The sequence below is a fragment of the Mustelus asterias genome, chromosome 3 (assembly GCF_964213995.1).
Source record: "Mustelus asterias chromosome 3, sMusAst1.hap1.1, whole genome shotgun sequence".
NCBI classification, from domain to species: Eukaryota; Metazoa; Chordata; class Chondrichthyes; order Carcharhiniformes; family Triakidae; genus Mustelus; species Mustelus asterias.
Genome location: NC_135803.1, coordinates 88,428,895 through 88,451,020, shown reverse-complemented (window position 1 = coordinate 88,451,020; position 22,126 = coordinate 88,428,895). Strand labels below are relative to the sequence as shown.

Here is a 22,126-nt window from a genome sequence, read left to right as displayed (position 1 = left end):
ATCAAGTAACTGCAATCTGGTGACAAGCAGAAGTATAATCTCGTGTAGAGTTACTGAGATATAGATACATCTGGAAATGGACAAGAATAGTTTCTCCAAATTGCAGCCTATGGTAGCATTCTTAGGGTAATGGGCAAACCCTAAAGAAATCCCACCTAGAACCTGAACCCAAGATGAAATATGGTTGCAGCGGACAGCGTAAAAGACCCAGAAAAACTCCAGCTGAAGGCTGCAAATCCGAAAGACCTACAAATTCTTGGAAAAGGGTCAAGAAGAAGAAAGATTAAAGGCTCACCTGAGAACAGAGCATTGTGGATCTGTAGATGTAAGCAGATACATGGACCCAAAGTCCAGACAGCTTTGAGTACGGGCCACTATCTACTGAAGCAGAAAAAGATCCAGAGCTTAAGACAAGCATGGAGTCTACATTACCATTCCCAGAACCCACAACAGGCTCAAAACAAGGACAATAGGAGGAAGAGTTTCTCCAGATATAGATTTGCACACGAAGGAACAAAAGGATCAGGTCAGTACTTTATGCCATGCAGTAGAAGCTATTGCAGATGACAAAAAAGCAAGACTAGCAATCAAAGAGGCTTCAAGCTCCTATGATGAAGTCTTCTAGGCATTCAATGCCAACTTCAGTGTTTTAGAAATGTAAGAATTAAATGCAGAACATTGAATAAGAGGAAGAGGAAACAAAAACTGAGTGAATGCAGGGATTCATTTATAAATGACCTGTATTGGCTTGCAGATAATTGCGATTAGGGGATCCTCAGGGATGAATTAATACAAATAGCAGGACAGACTGAGCTTAGGAAGCAAAATAGAGCAATTGTTCATGGGGAAAGTGATCTCCCTTGGAAAAGAATGAGTGAGGCCATTCTATGGGGAGATTCTCCAGGCCTGCTAGTTGCCAGCAAGAATTGCAATGGCTCAGAGAATAGGGCGTTGGGTAAAAAACAGGTTTTATTATGCCGGCGTTGCAATACTCCCGGCATAATGATGTAACACAGTTAGCGGGTTTGACGATCCATTCACCAGCCCCCATCATGCAGCCAGCCCCCTGATGGAACTGCACTGGGCAAGTTTTAGTGATAGTCATCAACAACATGGACCTGGCGTACTGGGCCTCATGGTCCAGGGGAGCACCACCAACCCCTCAGCAAAGAGGGGCATCCTATCCCCAACACTCAAACAACAAGTCTTGAGGGTGACCCACCCTCAGCCCCCACTCAAGCCCCCTTCCCTTCAGGCCACATGCCTTGGCAGTGCCAGTGGTGCACTGCCCCTGGCACAGATACTCTAGTCTGGCACCTTGGGCTCTGAGGGCGGTCAAGGAGGTAGGACCCCAGTGGCCATTTTACTCTCTGACGCTGCCAGGCTGCAGAGGAAGGATCCCTCAAGGATCCTGGGGGTTGAGTGGGTTCAGGCTGGGGACAAGGGGTTGATCTCGCCATTTTCTGCCAGGATGGGGGTGTCATGAGTAGACTGCCCCTTCTAGCCCTGGCAGACCTGAAGATCACCCCAGGCATGGTGATTTCAGACATCCTTATGATCAACATCTTCATTCCTGCCTAGCAGCTGTGAAAATTTTGAAGTAGCCAGGTCACTTTAATCTCCATGATCCTGCCCCCCCCCCCCCCCCGCCCCCCCCCCCCCCCCCGGTCACCCGGCAGGATTTTAAATCACTGCAGCATTCCATTCTGCAGCAGAGATTTCCCTTTCTCCCTGTCAGAAGCTGCAGGTGTGAGCAAACCCTTTTGTCCCTTTGAAGTCCTCTGACAGAAAGCAGATGTCAATTTCACCAGAGGGGGAGGGAGCGGTCCATTCTCCTCCGCTATGCACTCAGCCTCAATGTATTTACACATCTTTGATTTCAGATCTCTGAGCCTTTCTAGCGAACTGAAATCTTTGAAACCCTCTCTGTTCCATTGGAAACCTTTGATCTCTGCCAATATCAAAGTGCAGTGCTTTCAAAAAACTCCCATTGACAGCTTAATGGATTTCTACTCAGCCTCTAGTCATCTGTTTATTTTCATTTACCTTCATGCTTGAATGCATCTCAAATATCTCCATTGCTCCTAACTGCAATGTTCACATAGACGCTAAGCCTGATTGACAGCTGCAGTTTCTTCAAAAGGAATAAATGGTCTGCAAGAGAGGAAGTTTAACCAACCACTTTTTTTTGAAGTAATGTATTTAGCAATAAAATTCCATTCTTCTCCTCAGGCATAGGAAAGCTGAAGACTGAATAACATAAAAGTTTAAGTTAAAAGTTTATTCGTCACAAGTAGACTTACATTCACACTGCAATGACGTTACTGTGAAAATAACATGTAACCATAATGGCAGATACTGAGCCTATATGTCTCTTCACAGAGAGGAAGTTCCCTCATTCACTCTTCAAGAGTGAGATTGAACACATGTTACCACAGGGGGTTAGCTCTCCAGTAGCCATACTGACAAAGTGATGTTTTGGAATGGTCAAAGTCTAATCATTCAATCTGAATCTATGTGGACTTGCCTCAATTGAACAAATCAGGGAGTACGAGATCCAGCCAATGACATTAGCTAAAAGCACCCTGTTCACAGAATAAGATGTGAACTGTGGCGTGTGGAAGTTGCCTTTGGACAAGGGAAGTACCAGATGACAGCAGATGCATTATCAAGAAGAAATCAAACAGGAAGGTTTAAGTTTTGTTGAGGATGTAGAAATACATATTTAGCTCTTTACCAAACACTTAGCAGACACAGAAGAGATTACAAGGGATTAAGAAAACTGAAGAGCAGGATGGTGAATGCATCCAAATAAAAGAGTATTGCCAGAACAGATGACTGCCAGTAATCCAATACTTTGCCATTACATCAAACAGAGAAAGCATCTCACAGTCAATGATTTGCTAATTTTTAATGACAGACTCTTTGCCCCTTAACCACTTTGACTCGAAATTCTCTAGAAGATCCATCACAGTCTCTCGGGAATGGCGAAATGCCAAGTGGGAAGCCAGCATTGGTCTGGTTGCCAGGTATCAGTCACTCTGTTCAGGGGCCAATCACAAATTGCCTGCCATGTGTACAGTGAATGGCCAATAGCAAAGCGAACCTCTGGCACCCTCCACTTTGCCTTTCAGGCCATAGCAGCACCTGGAAATGGATTTATTTAAATTTAAAGGCAATGTTTTCACCATTGACGTTGGTTACTACTCCAGATGTTTTGAAGTGGGTGGACTGTACAGCATCACGATGGAGGCAGTCATTACATCACGGAGAAGAATGTTCACAACATGTGACATCCCGGACGCTGTGCTGTTAGACAATGGACCTCCGTTTACTAACAAGCTATTCTATAACATTGTGCAGGAGTATGGTTTAATGTGTGTGACTAGTTCACTTGATATGCTCAGTCAAACAGAGAAACAGAAAGATATTAACTTTGCCCTTAACTAAAGAACCTCGCCACCAAAAAATGGTTCTCGCCATGAGAACTAATAATAGGAAGATGGCTGTGAACGTAACGGTCAGCTCTACAACAAACATTACAACCTAACATTACCATAGGTAATGGTGAGAAAGTTAGAAAGATTGAGGAGCAACAAAGAGACAGTCAAGCTGCTAATTTCAACTTTAGGCATAGAGCACGAGACTGGAATGTACTACAGCCCAGGGAGAGAGTGTAGATACAAGACTGACAGAGAGAAGGCACGGGAATAGAAAGACATCCACAGCTGAGATCCTATAGAATTGAGATGGACCAGGGAAGTATCAGAATAAACAGAACAGCCTCGATAACAATGGAGTCTTGGACATAGTGTCTTGGCGGCACGGTAGCACAGTGGTTAGCACTGCTGCTTCACAGCTCCAGGGTCCCGGGTTCGATTCCCGGCTCGGGTCACTGTCTGTGTGGAGTTTGCACATTCTCCTCGTGTCTGCGTGGGTTTCCTCCGGGTGCTCCGGTTTCCTCCCACAGTCCAAAGATGTGCGGGTTAGGTTGATTGGCCAGGTTAAAAAAAATTGCCCCTTAGAGTCCTGGGATGTGTAGGTTAGTGGGATTAGCGGGTAAAATACGTGGGGGTAGGGCCTGGGTGGGATTGTGGTCGGTGCAGACTCGATGGGCCGAATGGCCTCCTTCTGCACTGTAGGGTTTCTATGATTCTATGATTCTATATTATTTAGATCTGGATGGAGACAAGGAGCCAGAAACAAGAAGATCTAGGAGTACGTATATAGTTGGGATAAAGGCTTTGGGAAGATGTAGGAATATGGATATACCTGGAATAAAGACTTTGGGGTGATGTAGGAATATGTATATAGTTGGGATAAATGCTTTGGGGTGATGTAGGAATGTGTATATAGTTGGGATAAAGGCTTTAGGAAGATGTAGGAATATGTATATAGCAGGGATAAAGGCTTTAGGAAGATGTAGGAATATGTATATAGTTGGGATAAAGGATTTAGGAAGATGTAGGAATATGTATATGGCTGGAATAAAGGCTTTGGGGCGATGCGGTGAAATGCGTTAACATTAGGAGCACCTGATACTGATCAAACTGCTGATGCAACTATGGTGCAATGTCACATGACTAACATATCTGGTGGGAACAGAACACATCCCCATGCAGAATTACTGAGATGGACATAGATCTGTAAATAAACACGAATGGTTCTTACGAATAATGCTCTTGGTGTAACAGGAAAACACTAAAGTTACGGAATCTAGACTGTAAGTGCAAGATGAATTGGGTGCTAGAATCTGCAGTTGATGAGAATCTGACCTGTGAATGGGAAGAATGGCACAGTAGGGGCAAGCTTAAACTCCAATGTTTTCAAGTGCTGTTCTGGAGGTGAAGGAAGTGGAAAGGAGGAGATGTATCTGGTATCTCCAAGGGGAGAGAGGTCATCTAGACAACTGGTTGACAGGTAATGGATGCTGTGGAGATTAATGCTAATCCACCCCGAGGACCTCAATGCAGTACTGCAAGAAGCTTAATAAGTTCACGTGATCAAGGTCAGTGAATTCACCTTCAAATGCCATATGTTACCAGTGTGACGTCAGGATACCTTTAAGAAAGGTTTTTTTTAAACATGATTTCTGCAGCTCACAGCTTCAGTGATGTCATTGTTGCCGGTTTGACGATAATAAGTCCTTTTATTGCTACTTAAGTGGTAAATGAGGTTGTTTGTGCTTACTCTGGGATTAGGTTTACGATCCTGTATTGTTGGAACATTTTAGATATCTTTGTTAAGGGTTACACATGATCATGGTTTTTTTGTTTTTGGTAAAAGTTCTTGCTAATTTTCTTATTATACATGTTAACTATATTCTTAAATAAACTTTGTTTGATAAAAGCTCCGTAGTTGATCACTTGAATTACACCTGAAGCGAAGCATCTCATGCTTATCCAAGCCAAATTCAAAATGCAAAACTTATGAAGGCAGGCTTCATAAAACACTTTGGAGTTTCTGACTTGAACCATGACAATTGGGGGCTCGAGCGGGGTTAAAATCTATTTTTCTGATTGATTTGGGATTATTGAACTCAAGGACAGTGAGTGGTGAGCATATTGGTGTTTTCTTTTCAGGTGCTGTATTCCAGTTTAAATAGGCACTCCCTATTGTGCCTTGTGGAATAATGGCTCTTTCAGAGGCTACAAAATCCCTGAGGGTGGAGGCAGTCACGCAAGGTGCTTTGCAAGGAGACTAAAAAAGCTTTGGAATTGGTGAAAACATTGCAGTTGACATTGCCTGAAAGAGGAGATAATTGTGGCCATAGCTCAGCATTTAAAATTGCCAGAAACACAGTCAGAATCATTGGAAATGGCTATAAATCAATTGCAGATGAAACATCTTGAATATGAAAAAGAATTAAATCAGCTTGAATTCAAAATGAAGGAAGAGTAGTGAAAGAAAAAGAAAGGAGAGCCCTAGCAGAACAAAACAGCAAAAAAAGGGATGGAATTGCAGCAGAGAGAGCCAGAGAATGGGAGGAACAAAAAGAAAATGAAATGAAATTGCTTGAATTACAGATCAGGGAAAAAGAAAGGGAAAGGATAGCCTTGGCAGAAGAAAAAGAAAAGAGAGAATTTGAATTTTGAAAACTGAAAATCAAAAGTGAACGTCAGTTAAAATGGGCAGAAGTAAAGGGAAAAGTATAGGTTGAATATAGTGATGAGGATAGTAAGAAGGAGCACGAGCTTCATAGTCAAAGGCTTGGTGCGAATCTATTTAAAGATGTCCAAGCATTGCCAAAGCTTGATGAGAATGATGTCAAAGCCTTTTTCATTTCATTTGAGAAAATGGCTAAACAAATGAAATGGCCACAGGACATGTAGATATTACTGATTCAAACAAAGTTGGTAGGTAGAGCTAATGAAGTGTTTGCATCACTATCAGAGGAGGTATCTAGTGAAAAAATCCATCTTAGGTGCATATGAACTCGTGCCAGAAGCTTACAGACAACAGTTTAGAAATCTAAGGAAAGAACCTGGTCAAACGTATGTAGAATTTGAAAGGATGAAACAGAGTAATTTTGATAGGTAGATAAGGGCTTTGAAAATAGACCAAACATATGAAGTTTTTAGAGAAATGATTATTTTGGAGAAGTTTAAAAATTCACTTCCTTGTGTATTGAGAACTCATGTGGAAGAGCAGAGGGTTTAAACTGCAAGGTTAGCAGCAGAAATGACAGATGATTATGAATTAGTTCATAAATCAAAGTTTGGTTTCCGACATCAGTTTCAGCCTGTGAGGGATAGAAACTGGGAAAAGAGAAATCCTCAGGTGGTAAAGGTAAAGGAGATCTTGCGGGAGATAATAAAGACAGTGTACCTCAGGTTAAAAAAGAAATACAGGAGGGTGGAAGAGAAATGAAAAGCCTCAGATGTTTTCATTGTAATAAATTAGACCATGTAAAGTCATAGTGTTGGTGGTTTAAGAAAAGCACTGGGAAGACTGATGTGGTAAAACAGGATAAGCCAGTGCAGTTTGTTAAAGTGGTAAAGGAAAGCCCCGTTGAAGCGAAAGAGGTGCAAAAGAAGGTACAGCCTGATCAGGAGTTGATTGATAAGAAGGTGCCAGATCCCTTTAAAGAATTTACTTATGGGGTAAAGTTTACTCATGTGTACCAGGAGGAGTAGGTAAAGAAGTTAAATTTTTAAAGATACAGGAGCAAGTCAATCTTTGCTGGTAAGAGATGAGGAGTTATATTATTTGGGAGGAGGATTGCCAGAAAAGGTGGTATTATGTGGAACTCAGGGTGAGAAAAGTAGTATTCCATTATATGGTTGGAGGGTCATTTTTTTTTTAACTGGTCGGTGCAACATCGTGGGCCGAAGGGCCTGTTCTGCGCTGTAATGTTCTATGTTCTATGTTCTATAAGGTGAGGTTGGAAAGTCCAGAGAAGAGTGGTGAAGTGGTAGTAGGGGGTAACAGAGAAATTATCTTGTCCAGGAATACAGTTTATCTTAGGTAATGATATTACCTGGGTCACAGGTGGGTGTGATGCCTACTGTGGTTGAAAAGCCAGTGGAGAATCAAACAATTGAGTTGTTGAAGGACGCATATTCTGGGATTTTTCCTGATTGTGTAGTAACAAGGTCACAAAGTCACAGGTTAAGACAAGAGGAGAAATCAAAGATAAGAAAGTTGAAGTTCAATTATCAGAAACAATTTTTGATCAGATTGTTGGAAAAGAAGAATAGGTAGAGGATAAAGTAGATATTTTTAGTTTGGTAAAGTTGGCAGAGTTACAACAGAAAGATCTAGAAGTAAAACAGTTCTTATGAGAAAGCAGACATGGAAGAAGAATTGAGTGTATACCAGAATGTTATTACCTTAAAAATGATGTCTTAATGAGGAAATTGAGACCTTTACATATTCAGGTGGATGAAAAGTGGGTAGAAGTTCATCAAGTGGTATTGCCGGTAGGCTATAGAAAGGAGGTGTCACAAGTAGCACATGAGGTACCAGAAGGAGGTCATTTGGGAGTAAGGAAAACTCAAGCCAAAATACTAAAACATTTTTATTGGCCTGGACTGCATAAAAATGTAGTTAAATTTTGTTGGTCATGTCACACATGTCAAGTGATAGGGAAATCTCAAGCGGTGATAAAACCAACACCCTTAATACCCATCCCAACATTTGAGGAACCATTTACAAGGGTCTTAATTGGTTGCGTAGGACTCCTCCCAAGAACAAAAAGTGGGAATCAATATCTTTGACTATAATGGATGCATCTACTAGGTTTCCAGAGAGCATTCCATTACGCAATATTACAGCTAAAACGATTGTAGAAGAGTTACTTTAGTTTTTTACTAGATATGGACTACCCAGAGAATTACAGTCAGATCAAGGATCAAATTTTACCTTTAAGTTATTCAAGGAGGTTATGGATAGCTTAGGAATAAAACAATTTAAATTAACTGCGTACCATCCAGAATTGCAGGGAGCATTAGAACGGTGACATCAAACTTTAAAGACAATATTGACTTTAAAGACAATGTTGAGGGCTTATTGTTAAGATTATCCAGTGGATTGGGATAAAGGAATTTCATTTGTACTCTTTGCAATTCGGGATGCACCTTATGAGTCAACCAAATTCAGTCCATTTGAATTGATTTTTGGTCATGAGATAAGGGGACCATTTAAATTGATTAAGGAGAAATTGGTGAGTGAGCATTCTGAGTCTACATTATTGGACTGTGTGTCAAATTTTAGGCAATGGTTGAATAGAGCAGGTCAATTGGCAAGACAACAATTAAAAGTTGCACAGTGTGTGATGAAACAGGAAACAGATAAGAAATTAAAAATTCGTAGTTTTGCGAGTGGGAAAAAGTCTTAGTACTGCTACCTGTGGTAAGTGAACCTCTAAAAGCAAGGTTTAGTGGACCTTATCAAATTGAAAGGAAATTGAGTGAGGTGAATTATTTGATCAGAACGCCAGATAGAAGGAAAACTCACAGAGTGTGTCATGTGAATATACGTAAAAGGTATTTTGATAGGGAAGGAGAGCAAAAGGAGGATGTTTTACCTTCCAGAGGAAAATCGAACTGACCTGAAAGAGTCAACTGATGTTGACTCAGTCTGAGATGCAGCAGCCGAAAGTTTTGATTAATCGTATAAAACTGTTGAAGGTGGAGGTGGAGACCAGTTAATGGACAATGATGTGGGCAAAAAAAGTGAGTAGGTGTGGAGACAGATATAAGTCAGGTTGACTGTTTTGGAACATGTTCCTGAGTTGTTCAAATTGCCTGAGCATAAATGAAGGACCGTCAAAAACAGATGATGATCTGTGCAAAGGAAAGTGTGGATGAATCAACAGTCATGTGTGATCTCAAAAAGGAGATTAAGGAGTGGAAGTATCATATTTATGTGGATCAAAGAAAAGGATAACAACGTGGGATCAGACTGTTTGCTAAAATTGTACCATCATCTAAAGTGAAGTGCTGGCATAATGATTCTGTACAGTTTGCAGAGATATGGATACCTAGTGAAACAGCACTGTACACCGCTGGTGTTTGAATAAATTATGGCGGTTTTTGCAGCAGCATAACTGCCACAGTGATCACTGGAATCATGGTCGAAATGGGTTCTGACACCAAGGAAGACAGTCTGTTGTGTGTCCTTGGCAAAGAGTCTGCAGAAAGCGATGGTGCAGATCAAGAGCAAACAAAGGAGTCAAATTGCTTGGCAGAGAAGGAGCTGAGGTCAATGAACAAGAAAAGGGACAGAGATAAAATGACCTTTTTGAATGATCCTGACTACCCACCTGCAATGTGTTATCCTGCTGATCCTGCCTAGTTCTGTGAGGACATTACCAGAGCTAATTTATCATTGCAACAACAAACGGAGTCTGAACTTGGAATCAACGCAGATTGAGGACTGAAGGAGAATTTTGGAGTTTGTCATGAATGTGATAAAAGAAGGCGGAGTGTTCAATGGTGGAAGACAAGGACTGGAATGGACTATATTACTGTTATGTATATGTTTTATCCTTTAAAACAGAGATGAGGAGGATTTCTTTCAGCCAGAGAGTGGTGAATCTGTAGAACGCTTTGCCGCAGAAGGCTGTGGAGGCCAGGTCATTGAGTGTCTTTAAGACAGAGATAGATCGGTTCTTGATTGATAAGGGGATCAGGGGTTATGGGGAAAAGGCAGGAGAATGCGGATGAGAAAAATATCAGCCATGATTGAATTCGGAGCAGACTCGATGGGCCGAGTGGTCTAATTCTGCTCTTATGTCTATGGTCTTATGTTTGCATGTGTTGATTTTGTAAAACATATGTATATTTATTGTAGAGTACTAGTAATGTGAAACTGAAAGAGTTTGAAAATGAAACCATCTTTGAAGTTGATGGTTCACTTTTTTTAAGGGGGGAGGTGTGACGTCAGTGTACCTTTAAGAAAGGTTTTTTTTAAAAACATGATTTCTGCAGCTCACAGCTTCAGTGATGTCATTGTTGCCGGTTTGACTAGAATAAGTCCTTTTATTGCTACTTAAGTAGTAAATGGGTTGTTTGTGTTTACTTTGGGATTAGTTTTATGATCCTGCATGTAAGGAGGACAGGTCATGTGTTTTTGGACAGGATTTTTTTTCCCCAGTGAGTTTAAGATTTCATTTTCAGTTCTGAGCTGCAGTTGGGTTTTAACAGGGATAGGAAGCTAAACAGAATTCTCTCTCTCCCTGTTTTATTTGGAAATTCTGCTGGTGATCTTACAGCAAAGTTTTGCCTTCCTGAAGTAAGAATTTGTTGTTAGTAGTTTGCCTAAAGTCCCTGATGTTCTGGAAGCTGCCTTGACTTCAAACTGTTTTGAGTCTCGAGAGCATTTGACCGCAGAATTCAACTTAACAACCTCGATCCCAGTATCACATGAGCATTAGTCTGTGCTGTGTTAAACCTGTGAAAAGGCTGAGAAGAGATCAAACTTAAGTTGCTGATTTGGAGTTACATGGAAACATTGAAAATAGGAGTAGGAGGAGGCCATTCCACCCTTCAAGCTTGTGCAACTATTCATTATGATCATGGCTGATCATCCAACTCAATAATCTGATCCTGCCTTCCCCCCATATCCTTTGATCTCCTTCACTCCAAGTGCTCTATCTAACTGCTTCTTGAAAACATACAATGTTTTGATTTTAACTACTTTCTGTGGTATGAATTCCACAGACTGACCACTCTCTGGGTGAAGAAATTTCTCCTAATCTCTGTCCTAACCTGTCTATCCTGTATCCTCAGACTGTGACCCTGGTTCTGGACACCCCCACCATTGGGGTCATCATTCTTGCATCTACCCTGTCTAGTCCTGATTAGAATTTTATGGGTTTCAATGAGATCCCCCTTCATTCTTCTGAACTCCAACGAACACAATCCTAACTGACTCAACCTCTCATTCCTCAGTGAGTTCCTAATTTGAACAGCTTAAAGGTCAGTTAAGGTCACAAACTATGATGGCCAAGAACCAAACCAGCTCACCTGCTTGGGGAGTAGCCATGCTCACCACTGTGCCACTATTGCTGACTGAGTAATGGTGGGATTTGAACAATCAACCTGGGCCTCTGAATTACCAGTTCAATGATGTTACTGCTCTGCCAGATTGTGATTGTTTTCAGTCCTTCCTCTTCATAGATAAATCATAGAATCATAGAAACCCTACAGTGCAGAAAGAGGCCATTTGGCCCATCGAGTCTGCACCAACCACCCAGGCCCTACCCCCATATCCCTACATATTTAACAGCTAATCCCTCTAACCTATGCATCTCAGGACACTAAGGGGCAATTTTTTAGCATGGCCAATCAACCTAACCCGCACATTTTTGGACTGTGGGAGGAAACCAGAGCACCCGGAGGAAACCCACACACACACGAGGAGAATGTGCAAACTCCACACAGACAGTGACCCGAGCCGGGAATCGAACCCAGGTCCCTGGAGCTGTGAAACAGCAGTGCTAACCACTGTGCTACCGTGCGCCTTGGGATCTTGGGATGCTTTCTGTGTTCCACTGCATAGATTGATACAAATACTTGTTCAAAGCCTCTGCCATTTCCTCCTTTCCCATTCTTAATTCCTCACGTCATTCACCTACCGACAAACCCTCTCAAACATGACTCATACCTAAAGCTCGTATAATTCACCGTACTCTCACTTGGCAGTGCTGCAATGCCCACACCCACATCTGACAGCTTCACCCAAGACAGGGACATTAGCCAAACAGTTTGCACAGCATTCAATGACACTTCCCTCAACTTCCTGCAGGATAACCTGGGGTAACAGGAGCTAACTAGAAGGAGATAGGTGTGTCCGTACGTCTTTACTCCATGAAGGAAACACATTAGCCATTGTTAAGTTGTCCCGGGGCTGAGGCCATTAAGTTAAAACCATTGAAGATGACAGGATCTTCATGCTTAATCCCCCTCCTCACATCCCCCACATACTAACCTCTCTTCTGATTTACAAGCTCATTGAATAGAATCCCTACAGTTCCGCAGAGGCCATTCAGCCCATCTAAGCCTGTACCAATTCTCCTTTAGAGTATTTTAACCAGGTACTCACACCTGCCCTATTCCTGTAACGCCACATATTTAATATGGCTAATCCAGCTAAACTACACACTTTAGGCTCCAAGGGGCAATTTAGCATTGCCAATCCACCCAATCCGCACACCTTTGGATAGAACATAGAAAAAATACAGCACAAACAGGCCCTTCGGCCCACAAGTTGCGCCGGTCATGTCCCTACCTACCTAGGTCTATATATAGGCTTACCTATAACCCTCAATCCTATTAAGTCCCATGTACTCATCCAGAAGTCTCTTAAAAGAACCTATTGAATAGTTTGCCTCCACCACCACTGACGGCAGCCGATTCCACTCACCCACCACCCTCTGAGTGAAAATCTTACCCTTGACATCTCCTCTGTACCTACTCCCCAGCACCTTAAACCTGTGTCCTCTCGTAGCAACCATTTCAGCCCTGGGAAAAAAAGCCCTTTGGAGTGTGGAAGGAAACCAGAGCACCCAGAGGAAACCCACGAGGATAACGTGCAAACTCCACAAAGACAATTACCCGAGGCCAGAATCGAACCGGGGTTCCTGGAACTGAGAGGCAGCAGTGCTAACAACTGTGCCACCATGCCATCCACTATGCCATAGACACAGATGGTAAAATCATTGCACTTTTTCCCAGTGCGCTCTCCCCTCATCACAACCTTACCCTTGTGCCTTTTTTCTTTTCAGTTAGCGCAAGATATGCCACCTGGCCAGAGAAATCCCAAGGAGGCTGACAATGAAGAGACTGCACTATCTCACACTTACAACCATCAGCTCAGATACAGACACTGCAAAGGGTCTGAGAGGGCTTTATACCAACACCACTGGCAGTGTCAGAAACAGATCATTCTTGTTGCCCAGTAACTATACCACCCTTTGGTTCATCGTGGTGGCTCAAATACAGATTGAAAGAATTCTGACTGATGTCGCAGTACGGGGCATTGATGAGACTCTTCCTTCAGTCTCATAGCAGCTGGATGTAAAGGGAGTGGAATCCCTCTTGGGTTCCATGTAGGGCAAAGTTGACAGAAGGCATCTACAATGTGACAAGTGTACAGTCACTAGCACCCACAGGGAATCCTGCAGCCCTTGTAAAGCCACGTGCAAACTCTACCTCCTTCTCATTGGCAAGAGAGAATGAAATGTAGTTGGCTCTTTTTCAGTACAGAGCTTATGGGTGTCCCTTAGGCAACAGTGGACAATACACTGTGAAATGTTAGAAATATCTCCAGCTCCAGCCTGGTCGGAGCTAGAGCCTTAAAATCCATCAACGTGGTGACCACCCGGCTGCTGGCAATGCTGTCCCTCCCCACTGCTCTCAGGTTGCATTAATAGCTGCAGAAGGTTGCAGGTTTCTAAAGCACACTTTGTTCATCACTGTGGTTTGGAGAGGGGAATTCTCCTTTACCACCTTTCTTGCGGAGAGTCCTTCCATCCGTCAAGAGCCTGGCCAGAAACTCCAAGGTGTTTTGTGAAGTTAGCCTAGGCCCTAAGTTTTACATTTGATTTTGGTGTGGGTGAGCATAAGGTGCTTCATGCCAGGTATGATTCAAGTGACCACTAGGAAGCTTTTATCAAACAAGGTTTATTTAAAAACACAGTTAGAATATAACAAAAAGAATTAGCATAACTTCTACCAAAATTACAAGATTTAAACACAACACGGTATATTTCTTAACAGCGAGCTACTTCTATTGTTCCAATTTAAAGTGATATCCAATAGACATAAACCCTTCTTCAGAATTAGCACAAAAACAAGTATGCTCACACGATGCTGGGTTTTCAGCTTTGTAACACCTATGGACAACAAACTCTACCATAGTTTTCAGAGAAGGATACATCCTCAAAACAGCAAAACCTCAGAGAGGTAAACTTAATCTCTGGCGGCTTCTAGTCTTCAGACTCCAGAGACGGGAAAAACACTGTTGTTTCTCTCAGCTTCAAGCAGCTTCCAAAGCAGCAACTCCTGTACAGCAGAATCTCCAAAAAAAGTGACTGATCTCCTGGCAGGTTCCAGTCTCCAACTTCAGAGAGAGAGAGTTGAGGGGGCGGGGGGGGGGGGGGGGGGGGGGGCGAGGCGGTGGGGGGGAGATTTCTCTCTCTCAACTCAAAAGCAGCATTTAAGCTTGACTATTCTGTGAAAAAGTCTGGCTTCCCAGTCACATGACCATACCTGCCAATGAAGCCCCCACGCTGCAAATTCCAGGGGAAAACTGCAGAACGGCATTATTTCAGATTAAAACCAACATTCTAGCCATTCGAAATAATTAAACTGCTGCAACAACAATACAGCATGCTGGTAGATACTACAGCTCTGAGTGCATAAAAAACTCCCCCCACTCACATTGTCTGTATCTTTAAGATCTGGTTGGTTGTAGGGATTCGCATTCTAATCAGTATTCTGTAACTTGATTTTGTGTCTCTGTGCCCTGTTTGAGAGCAGATTTCCACTCCACCTGACGAAGGAGCAGCACTCCGAAAGCGAATGGCATTTGCTACCAAATAAACCTGTTGGACTTTAACCTGGTGTTGTTAAAACTCTTACTGTGCATAAAAAACTACAGGAACAGATCCTTAACAAGAACATGGCTCAGATACATTTCTTAAAGGCACAATATTGTCACACACCCCACCATCTCCTCCAGCAGCTTGTCCTTTTCTAGGTGTTCTCTGCATATTCTCCAATTCATTCACTATTCCAAGAGGAATGACTACCAGTGCACCCGTGTTTGTGACAACTGGTTTCTGCAAAAACCTTGAAGTCATCACTGGTGCCCATGTTGCCATGATCTGCACATGTCTGGTGGACATTCACTGACCATGTGCTAACCCTGCAGTACCTTGACAATACACATCTCTTTAACCTGTCTTAATGCTCTCTCCACTCACATTGTCTGTATCTTAAAGACTTGATTAGCTGTAAGTATTCGCATTCCAACCATTATTCTGTAAATTGAGTTTGTGTCTTTATATGCCCTGTTTGTGAACAGAATTCCCACTTACCTGAAGAAGGGGCTTAAGGCTCCGAAAGCTTGTGTGGCTTTTGCTACCAAATAAACCTGTTGGACTTTAACCTGCTGTTGTTAAACTTCTTACTGTACTTTGACAACAGCATGATTTGCCCAATAAGTTTTGGAATTGTAAGGGTGCAAATAATGACCAGAAATCAAATGTGAATGAAGCTGATTTCTCAGCCAGTGTTTTTGAGCAAAGGTGCTGGTGAAGTGTTGTAAACAAGGTATGATTTCTCCACAGTTTGAAGGGAAGAGACGGATTACAGCACAGGAAGCAGTCAGACATCACTACTTTCAAAGCTTCGGAGAGAAAATCCTGCAGCTGGCAGACAGTGAGTACAATTCCAACATCTCCTCACTAGCAACCCAGCTTTTATATCACCAGGGGAAGAAGAAAGGGAACAACAGATAGAGGGCGTGCAGATCAGGCAAGCTGTAGGATCCTCCCTTTAATACAGGAGCATGTTCTGCCTGCTCCTTATCACACAACATCACAGGATTTAGAATTAAAAATACAGCAAATGAGATGCATGTGTCTTGAGATTCACCACTGGTTACAGTGGGTGCAGCTGGTAAAGGTTGCCTTCCTAGTGAATTTGCGCTGAAATGGAGCAGTTTTTCTTGTCTGGGAGCTTTGTTGAACCAGGACAAGGCAGTGTTGAGGTATTGAGAATAGGTTGTGTCAGTAAAAAGCATGGCTGACCCGGGGAGGGAGGAAGCTGGACTACACACAGTCAGGAAGGCCATTGATCAGGTGCTGAGAGTTGAGGGTGTCAGAGGGCAAGTCACGAGCGATGGAGAGAGGGCCAAGGGTGACAGCTGAACAGTGGTGAGAGGGCAAGCTCGAGAGTGAAATATAGTTGGTCAAAGGTGATGGGTTTGATTGGGGGTGTCACCAAAGATCCACAGTTGGAGAAGCAATGCTCCAGACATTCTCTTTGCATCAAAATTCTAGCCTGAATGAGGCCCCTTCAAAATTTCTTGGTCTCCAAATGAATTGCCACTGTGTTAAGTGCTGGCAATCCAGGGATTACAGACTCCTCACAAACAGTCAGATTGACACAGCTGGGTGACAAGGGGTTGATGTCTTTCTTGAAGTTGCATTTAAATCTGATGGCCAGATCCTGCACCAGATGAAGGTCCTGCTATATAATTGGCTGAGGCTTTCGCGTGTCTAATAGGCTGGCTGCCTGGAGTTTAGGGGTGTGACTAATTGGAGAGAACTTTCAACAAACCAGCACAATGACGATGGGCTGAATGGTCTCCTTCTGTACCGTATTATTGTTAGTTAGGACATGAGATTATCAGCACTCACTCCCTCACTTCATTGTTCTGCATTTGTGGCTCTTTCCCAAGACCTCTGCTCCGCCTCTCTCCTGTCTGTTAGCCCTGTCCCTCAGTCCCCATCCTGCAGACCCTGCACTTGTCTCTTTCCCCTCACCATCTCCCCAGTGCATCTCCTGTTGCTACATGGTACATGTAACAATGATAACCTGAAGAATATAAACTTTATTTGCAGCAAGCTCGATATTTACCCTGAAAGAAATTGAGTTGCAGAAGGATCCTGGCTATCGATCATTGTACTTGGAGTCAGGTGAGTGCCTACGGTGCACCGACCACTGGATATCTATGTTGGGGTTTGCTCATTCAGCTGGCTGCTGCCTTTTCCACACTCAACACTGATTTACCCATATCCCCTAGACAGCACAGTAAGATCCCAGTGCAATATCAGTTTCTTGTGAGGTTTTAAAAGTGGAGAGCACAGCAAGACTAAATGTTGATGTGAAATGTTTAGATTGGAAAGTGGATGACATTATGCACACTGTACCTGGAGTTCCTGTGTCTGGGATGTACTGCAGTGTGTGTGCAGGATGATTGTACCGTGCTGTTGTTTGGGATCCAGACTGTATAGTCTGTTCCAACTGTATAGTCTGCTCCCACTGTACAAGTCCCACGGTATCGTCTGCTCCCATAGACAACGACATCACTCAGGCTAGGGCCTCGGCAGACAAAACCAGGGGATGTCTATTTGCATTTCTCAGTTAAACTGAGGAAATTCAGAACACCTGCAATATCAGGATAATTCTGATGACAAACCCACTCCAATCAAATTGGTGATAATTCCATCAAAAACTCTCATACCCTCTAGTCCCACTCCAACCTAGTCAGTTTTGGCTTGCCCTCTGATCCAATTCAGTTACATCAAATCAGGGCAATGTGGGGGTAGGGCCTGGGTGGGATTGTGGTCGGTGCAGACTCGATGGGCCGAATGGCCTCCTTCTGCACTGTAGGGTTTCTATGATTAATTAGACATGGCCACATCCTGGGATGAATAATTAACAAAATTCTGATCTGGTCTTATTGCATTTTAAAGTAAGTCACACACCTTACAGGTAACTGTCTGCAAATCGTTCCTGTGAGGAAATGCACCACACAATCAGCAAAGGTGAGGGGGCTGAATCAGCCACTGCAACTTGGGTGTTCCTTTTCTCATATGAATGAGACCTGTCACTCTGTCTCTGCCCTAACCTGGGCCAGTTTCCTGTGTCTGCCGTGACCTGGGCCAGTTTCCTGTGTCTGCCCTAACCTGGGCCAGTTTCCTGTCTCTGCCCTAACCTGGGCCAGTTTCCTGTGTCTGCCGTGACCTGGGCCAGTTTCCTGTGTCTGCCCTAACCTGGGCCAGTTTCCTGTGTCTGCCCTAACCTGGGCCAGTTTCCTGTCTCTGCCCTAACCTGGGCCAGTTTCCTGTCTCTGCCCTAACCTGGGCCAGTTTCCTGTCTCTGCCCTAACCTGGGCCAGTTTCCTGTGTCTGCCCTAACCTGGGCCAGTTTCCTGTGTCTGCCGTGACCTGGGCCAGTTTCCTGTGTCTGCCCTAACCTGGGCCAGTTTCCTGTGTCTGCCCTAACCTGGGCCAGTTTCCTGTGTCTGCCCTAACCTGGGCCAGTTTCCTGTGTCTGCCGTGACCTGGGCCAGTTTCCTGTGTCTGCCCTAACCTGGGCCAGTTTCCTGTGTCTGCCCTAACCTGGGCCAGTTTCCTGTGTCTGCCCTAACCTGGGCCAGTTTCCTGTGTCTGCCCTAACCTGGGCCAGTTTCCTGTGTCTGCCGTGACCTGGGCCAGTTTCCTGTGTCTGCCCTAACCTGGGCCAGTTTCCTGTCTCTGCCCTAACCTGGGCCAGTTTCCTGTCTCTGCCCTAACCTGGGCCAGTTTCCTGTGTCTGCCCTAACCTGGGCCAGTTTCCTGTCTCTGCCCTAACCTGGGCCAGTTTCCTGTGTCTGCCGTGACCTGGGCCAGTTTCCTGTCTCTGCCCTAACCTGGGCCAGTTTCCTGTGTCTGCCCTAACCTGGGCCAGTTTCCTGTGTCTGCCCTAACCTGGGCCAGTTTCCTGTCTCTGCCCTAACCTGGGCCAGTTTCCTGTCTCTGTCCTGACCTGGGCCAGTTTCCTGTGTCTGCCCTAACCTGGGCCAGTTTCCTGTGTCTGCCCTAACCTGGGCCAGTTTCCTGTCTCTGTCCTAACCTGGGCCAGTTTCCTGTGTCTGCCCTAACCTGGGCCAGTTTCCTGTCTCTGCCCTAACCTGGTCCAGTTTCCTGTGTCTGCCCTAACCTGGGCCAGTTTCCTGTGTCTGCCCTAACCTGGGCCAGTTTCCTGTGTCTGCCCTAACCTGGGCCAGTTTCCTGTCTCTGCCCTAACCTGGGCCAGTTTCCTGTGTCTGCCGTGACCTGGGCCAGTTTCCTGTGTCTGCCCTAACCTGGGCCAGTTTCCTGTGTCTGCCGTGACCTGGGCCAGTTTCCTGTCTCTGCCCTAACCTGGGCCAGTTTCCTGTGTCTGCCCTAACCTGGGCCAGTTTCCTGTGTCTGCCCTAACCTGGGCCAGTTTCCTGTCTCTGCCCTAACCTGGGCCAGTTTCCTGTGTCTGCCCTAACCTGGGCCAGTTTCCTGTCTCTGCCCTAACCTGGGCCAGTTTCCTGTCTCTGTCCTGACCTGGGCCAGTTTCCTGTGTCTGCCCTAACCTGGGCCAGTTTCCTGTGTCTGCCCTAACCTGGGCCAGTTTCCTGTGTCTGCCCTAACCTGGGCCAGTTTCCTGTCTCTGCCCTAACCTGGGCCAGTTTCCTGTGTCTGCCCTAACCTGGGCCAGTTTCCTGTGTCTGCCCTAACCTGGGCCAGTTTCCTGTGTCTGCCCTAACCTGGGCCAGTTTCCTGTCTCTGTCCTAACCTGGGCCAGTTTCCTGTGTCTGCCCTAACCTGGGCCAGTTTCCTGTCTCTGCCCTAACCTGGTCCAGTTTCCTGTGTCTGCCCTAACCTGGGCCAGTTTCCTGTGTCTGCCCTAACCTGGGCCAGTTTCCTGTCTCTGCCCTAACCTGGGCCAGTTTCCTGTGTCTGCCCTAACCTGGGCCAGTTTCCTGTGTCTGCCCTAACCTGGGCCAGTTTCCTGTGTCTGCCCTAACCTGGGCCAGTTTCCTGTCTCTGCCCTAACCTGGGCCAGTTTCCTGTCTCTGTCCTGACCTGGTCCAGTTTCCTGGTTCATGGTTCATTTCCTCAGCCTGATAAGACCTGATCAGCGTCCCAATGTCAATCCAGCTCCTGTTCTCAGGAGGACAGAGAGTCCAGGAGCTGTAAGGTGAAGAGATGGGTTTAATCGTGAGGTTAGACTTAGACCAGCACCCACTGAGAGGGAGAGCTGCTTTATTTGGAGACCTGCAATCATCAACATCCCTCACCCGCAGTGCCCAGGGTTGGTGGCATTGCATTGTGCCGGACCTGACCTGTTCTGCCACAATCTGCATGCATTAGATAGGCCGGATCAGGGTGAATACTGGATTGTCCTCAACAAACCATGGAAGAAATGGTTGGTCTCAGCAGCCACCCATTGTTCAGTCACCATGGCCCCCAATCTGGGGCAGGATTATGGAGCAGAGTCCGGACTTCTTTCTGAGCCCGATGCCCAGTCAGAAGGATAAACTTTGAATGTACAATCAGAGGGGAATATCAGACCATTGCCTTATTGCTTGTCAATGACACACTTAACAAATTGAACATGAATGTCTCTCCATTTTCCTGCAGCGATGAGGAGCAAGAGCAGAACCTAAAGACTGGATTTGTATCTAATGTAAGGTAATTCCTTTCCAGCAGAATCTGGGGACAATGCTTCACCTTATTTTACAGTTTCAGTGTAATCACAAGCTGTTCTGATATGAATATTGATAAAACATCTCTTACAATCATTGCAGTTTTATATTCCCTGCATCTTACTCTACACTCCCAGCTTAGCTCAGCTTTGCTGCATTTTCTCCATCTTTGCAATTGGTCTAATTTCTCCCAACTTTCCAGCTCTCTACTCTGTGATTCTCTTTCCCTGGCCACAGCAACAACTTGGATTGATGTCGCATCTTTCACACACTAAACTGTCCCAAGCTGCCTCTGCCAAAGAGGGAAAATTGTAGTGGCCAAGCACTTGGTCAAAGAGGTAGGTTTTAACAAATGAAAGAGAGAGAGAGAGGAGGAGCAGGGCAACAGTTATTCTTGGATCACTGTAAATCTGCAGGGAGGCGAAGGAGATGTGGCCAGAGTTAAGACATGGGCTGCTGTGTTTAGGATGACCGTTAGTTAATTGAGGGTAAAATGTGGGCGACCAGGAGTGAGTTGGAATAGTCGAGGCTGGGGGTAGCAAAGATGCAGATGAGGGTTTCTGGAGCACCTAGGCTGAGGTGAGACTGGAGTTGGACGATGTTAAGGAGTTGGATTTAAACAGTCATAATAATGTTCAGGATATAGTTCTTTCCTCTTCCCACTCGGACTTTGTTACTGTTACGAAGGAGAGGTTGATCTTCTCTCTGAGAACTAACAGTCCACCACTCAAAGAGAAGTACCACGCTTCATAATCTGTTAAAGAGTTTGTGAGAAGGGGGATTATCTTTACTTCAGCAACTTTCAGTGGTCAAATCAAAATAACTACCTGAGACTGTCTCTGTAAAATCAACAAGTAACATTTTATTTTTCTAACAGTAAACAGGTTAACTAAACTATTAACAAACCAAATAAAGCACGATTCTAATGGAATGTTGTTTAGATAATTACAATTCCACATTAACAAAAATAAACAGAATTTCTAGTCACACTCAAAATATAACCAGGTTTGTCATCTTACAAAATGTTCTTTCTGCTTTACTGATTTCTTCTGCCTTCTCTTGTTCTGTTCTTCTGAAATGAGATGAGGCTTTCTTTTAAGACATAAAATGTGGTTGTTACACTGACAGAGACAGTGACTGTCTGTGTGGCTCTCTCTCTCTCTCTAGCTGAGAGCTGTGGCAGTGCCTGACAGGCGGTTTTTCTGGCCATTTGGAGCTGGGAGCAGTGGCCTTTATACCCCCGATTCGTACAATAGGATTGGTTTACAGGTTATCAAAACGTAAAATTCAAATGTGATAGGCTGCGGCTACTCAAATGCCGATTTCAAATTGGTTAAAATTCAAAAACAACCTGTTGTCTTGGCAGCATATACTGCTTAGCCTAGCGATGCTTGTTTCACTCTATGCTCGCTGTGCATTTTAAAACTTTTAAACAGACAATTTT

The 22,126-nt window shown here is 44.3% G+C and overlaps 1 protein-coding gene across 1 annotated transcript in view; it reads left to right on the top strand.

Annotated features, from left to right (window-relative positions):
* The window catches only part of LOC144484548 (cyclin-dependent kinase 16-like), a 168,741-nt gene extending 147,963 nt beyond the window's left edge, over positions 1 to 20,778 (top strand). The window contains exons 16-18 of the mRNA XM_078203054.1: positions 15,800 to 15,890; positions 17,078 to 17,152; positions 20,618 to 20,778. Coding sequence (XP_078059180.1) covers positions 15,800 to 15,890; positions 17,078 to 17,152; positions 20,618 to 20,643 — 192 coding nt within the window. The 3' untranslated portion in view covers positions 20,644 to 20,778. The remainder of the gene's footprint in view (positions 1 to 15,799; positions 15,891 to 17,077; positions 17,153 to 20,617) is intronic.
* The last annotated feature ends 1,348 nt before the right edge of the window (positions 20,779 to 22,126 follow it).